Source organism: Penaeus japonicus, unplaced genomic scaffold, assembly GCF_977035675.1.
Source record: "Penaeus japonicus unplaced genomic scaffold, GWHDUDI00000001_assembly GWHDUDI00000004, whole genome shotgun sequence".
NCBI lineage: Eukaryota > Metazoa > Arthropoda > Malacostraca > Decapoda > Penaeidae > Penaeus > Penaeus japonicus.
The window spans coordinates 10,634,029-10,636,528 of NW_028234406.1; the positions used below are offsets into that span (position 1 = coordinate 10,634,029).

General features: G+C 32.4%; 1 protein-coding gene across 1 annotated transcript in view; it reads left to right on the forward strand.

Moving 5' to 3' along the window:
* PGS1 (Phosphatidylglycerophosphate synthase 1) overlaps nucleotides 1–2,500 on the forward strand; it is a 23,687-nt gene that overhangs the window by 3,545 nt on the left and 17,642 nt on the right. Inside the window, exons 4-5 of the mRNA XM_043027766.2 lie at nucleotides 1,038–1,181; nucleotides 1,637–1,764. Of these exons, the coding sequence (XP_042883700.2) occupies nucleotides 1,038–1,181; nucleotides 1,637–1,764 (272 nt within the window). The remainder of the gene's footprint in view (nucleotides 1–1,037; nucleotides 1,182–1,636; nucleotides 1,765–2,500) is intronic.

The window sequence follows — 2,500 nt, forward strand, 5'->3', positions numbered from 1 at the left end:
TTTTTTCTCTTGATTTTATTGGTTGTATTCTATACAAATCCACTTGAAACTTGTCTTGATCTGTGATGCAAGAGCTATAATCTGTAGTCCAAAATGATAGTGGTACAATGTTGAGTGATTGTTGCAGCCTCCTATCTTTGTGCTCTGACTAAAGCAAACAATGGTAAATTTTCAGAATAAATTAATTGACACAAAAAACATAAAAAAGTTTATTTATATCTTTTCAAGGTAGACCATGTTAACCTTTGTTTGTCAATCCAGGCTCATATCATGTTGAATATACGAGATTTGTCCTCCTTAACAGAAAAGTAAAATGCAGAATTGATATTGTTGCTTCAATTAATTCTATTATGAATGATTACCCTGTAGATCTCCTCTAAATGTCTTCTGGCAAAAAGATAAATCTTATTAATACACATTATCATGATATACTTAAGATTCAAGATCTTCCAGCATGAATGATGGCAATTTTCAAGTGGATTTGGAAAGAACACAGCCAATATGGTTATGAGAAAAAGGTCACATTTTAAAAACCACAGCAGGTTAATTAGTAAGATTCTTGTGTCTGTAAGTGTTACGATATGAAAAACTCTTGCTTTTCATGAGATAAAGCCATAGTAATGAGCAGAAATACTTAATGATAATTTTATAATACCTATCTTCAGTATTAAGAATGATATTGTTTAGTGCTATTTCAGTATTACTATTCAGTATAAATCTTCAGTATTAAGAATTATATTGTTTAGTGCAATTTCAGTTGTTACTTATAATTAGTACTATGAATATCTAGCAATAGATATGAGATTTTGGATTAATGTCTGCATTTTTTATGCCCTGTGTTATATTTACTCATTTATATTCAACTGAATATAAACACCATCAGAGAAAGTATTCAGTATTAAGAAGTAAGTTAAAATTCATAAAAGTATTCATGATTGTTTCACATTATAGCTAGATTATTGTTAAGTTTCTCTTTGGCAAGTGCTAGTCCCAAGTGTAGCATTGCAGAATGTGATACAGGTTTATGATAATTGCAGGTATCCACTATGGTGAAGCGTGCTAATGAATGCAAAGGTCTTCAGGTGAAATGGCTTCTGGACTTTACTAGAGGCTCACGGGGAGACTACAACTCCTGCAGCATGTTGCAACCCCTTATTTCCAGACATCCAGGTTCATGTTCTGTGCGTTTATGAACACATGGTACAATGTTTCTCAAGTTCTGAATTATTTATTATTACTTCACTCATACATATGGATGTGTGTACTGTGTCTGTGAGTGTAGGGAAGAGATATGGTTTGTCATGTGTTACCATGTGTGCATATGAGAGAGAAAAGAAGCACAGTATCTCACATCTTATATTCATTATATCCTGAAATAACTTGAAAGTGGTGAAATTAATATGTGAAAACCTAAAGATCTCTGGCGTAAGGTCAGCCTCCAGTGTTGTATACAGGGGGATGTATTTCCCTTTGTTTACATGAATATATGAATTAGTTTCTATTCTATAAATGTATATGAATTTATTGCTATATAGGTCTACATATTTTTTAATATTTTTTTATTGATTCATCACAGGGCAACAGTCATAGTCATTAGTATTTCAATTTTTCATTAACATGATTTTATCCTTTGTAGGTGTCTCTGTACCATACTCCTGACCTCCGTGGTATCTTAAAAAGCATCATCCCTCAACGCTGGAATGAAGTAATTGGCCTACAACACATGAAGCTCTATGTTTTTGATGACACTTTGGTCATCTCTGGGTAAATATGTCAGTCAGGTTTAGTTTTACACATGTTAAACCCTTAAACTGCATTAATTTTCAATTGATGATCTGAGCCATGCAATCTTAAAACCATGCTCATGGTTATTTGTTAGTCTGCTTTTCCTGCATTCAATTGAACCCTTCTGCTACAGGCAATTTTCATGAGGTAGGATCACTTATGCACTGCATTTTTTTTGTTCAAAATACAAAATGGTCATTTCTTCAGGTGTGCAACTAATGCATCATACCAAAAGCTATGGTATGTAGACTCATATCATACCATGTCTAGAAAATAATAGAAAACACATTATTTAGATATAGAAGTCTTGGAAAGATTAAGGATTTACATGGTAAATTTCCCTCCAGAAATCACCCATTGAGAGAAACATAACTTGAAGTTGTAGTGTAGAAGCTACACCTCAATTTTCTTTCCAGTAATGTTTGTCTTTCACAACCCTAAGCATTTCTGCATCTATCACACCACAGAAGAACATAATCCTTCATTTTTTCTTTGCTACTATAAATATGTCTTTTATATATTTTGTTTTGAGAGAGCACATGTAAAAAAACTATAAAACTATTTAAGATTTAGAGGGCTCATTTGATACATGAATTTCATACACATACATGTTTATTCATACATGAATTTCATACACACACATGTTTATTCAGAGAGAGGGTTGTAGTTATTATTTTTCCTTTTCTTTTTGTGCCACCAGTAATGGGAAAAATAC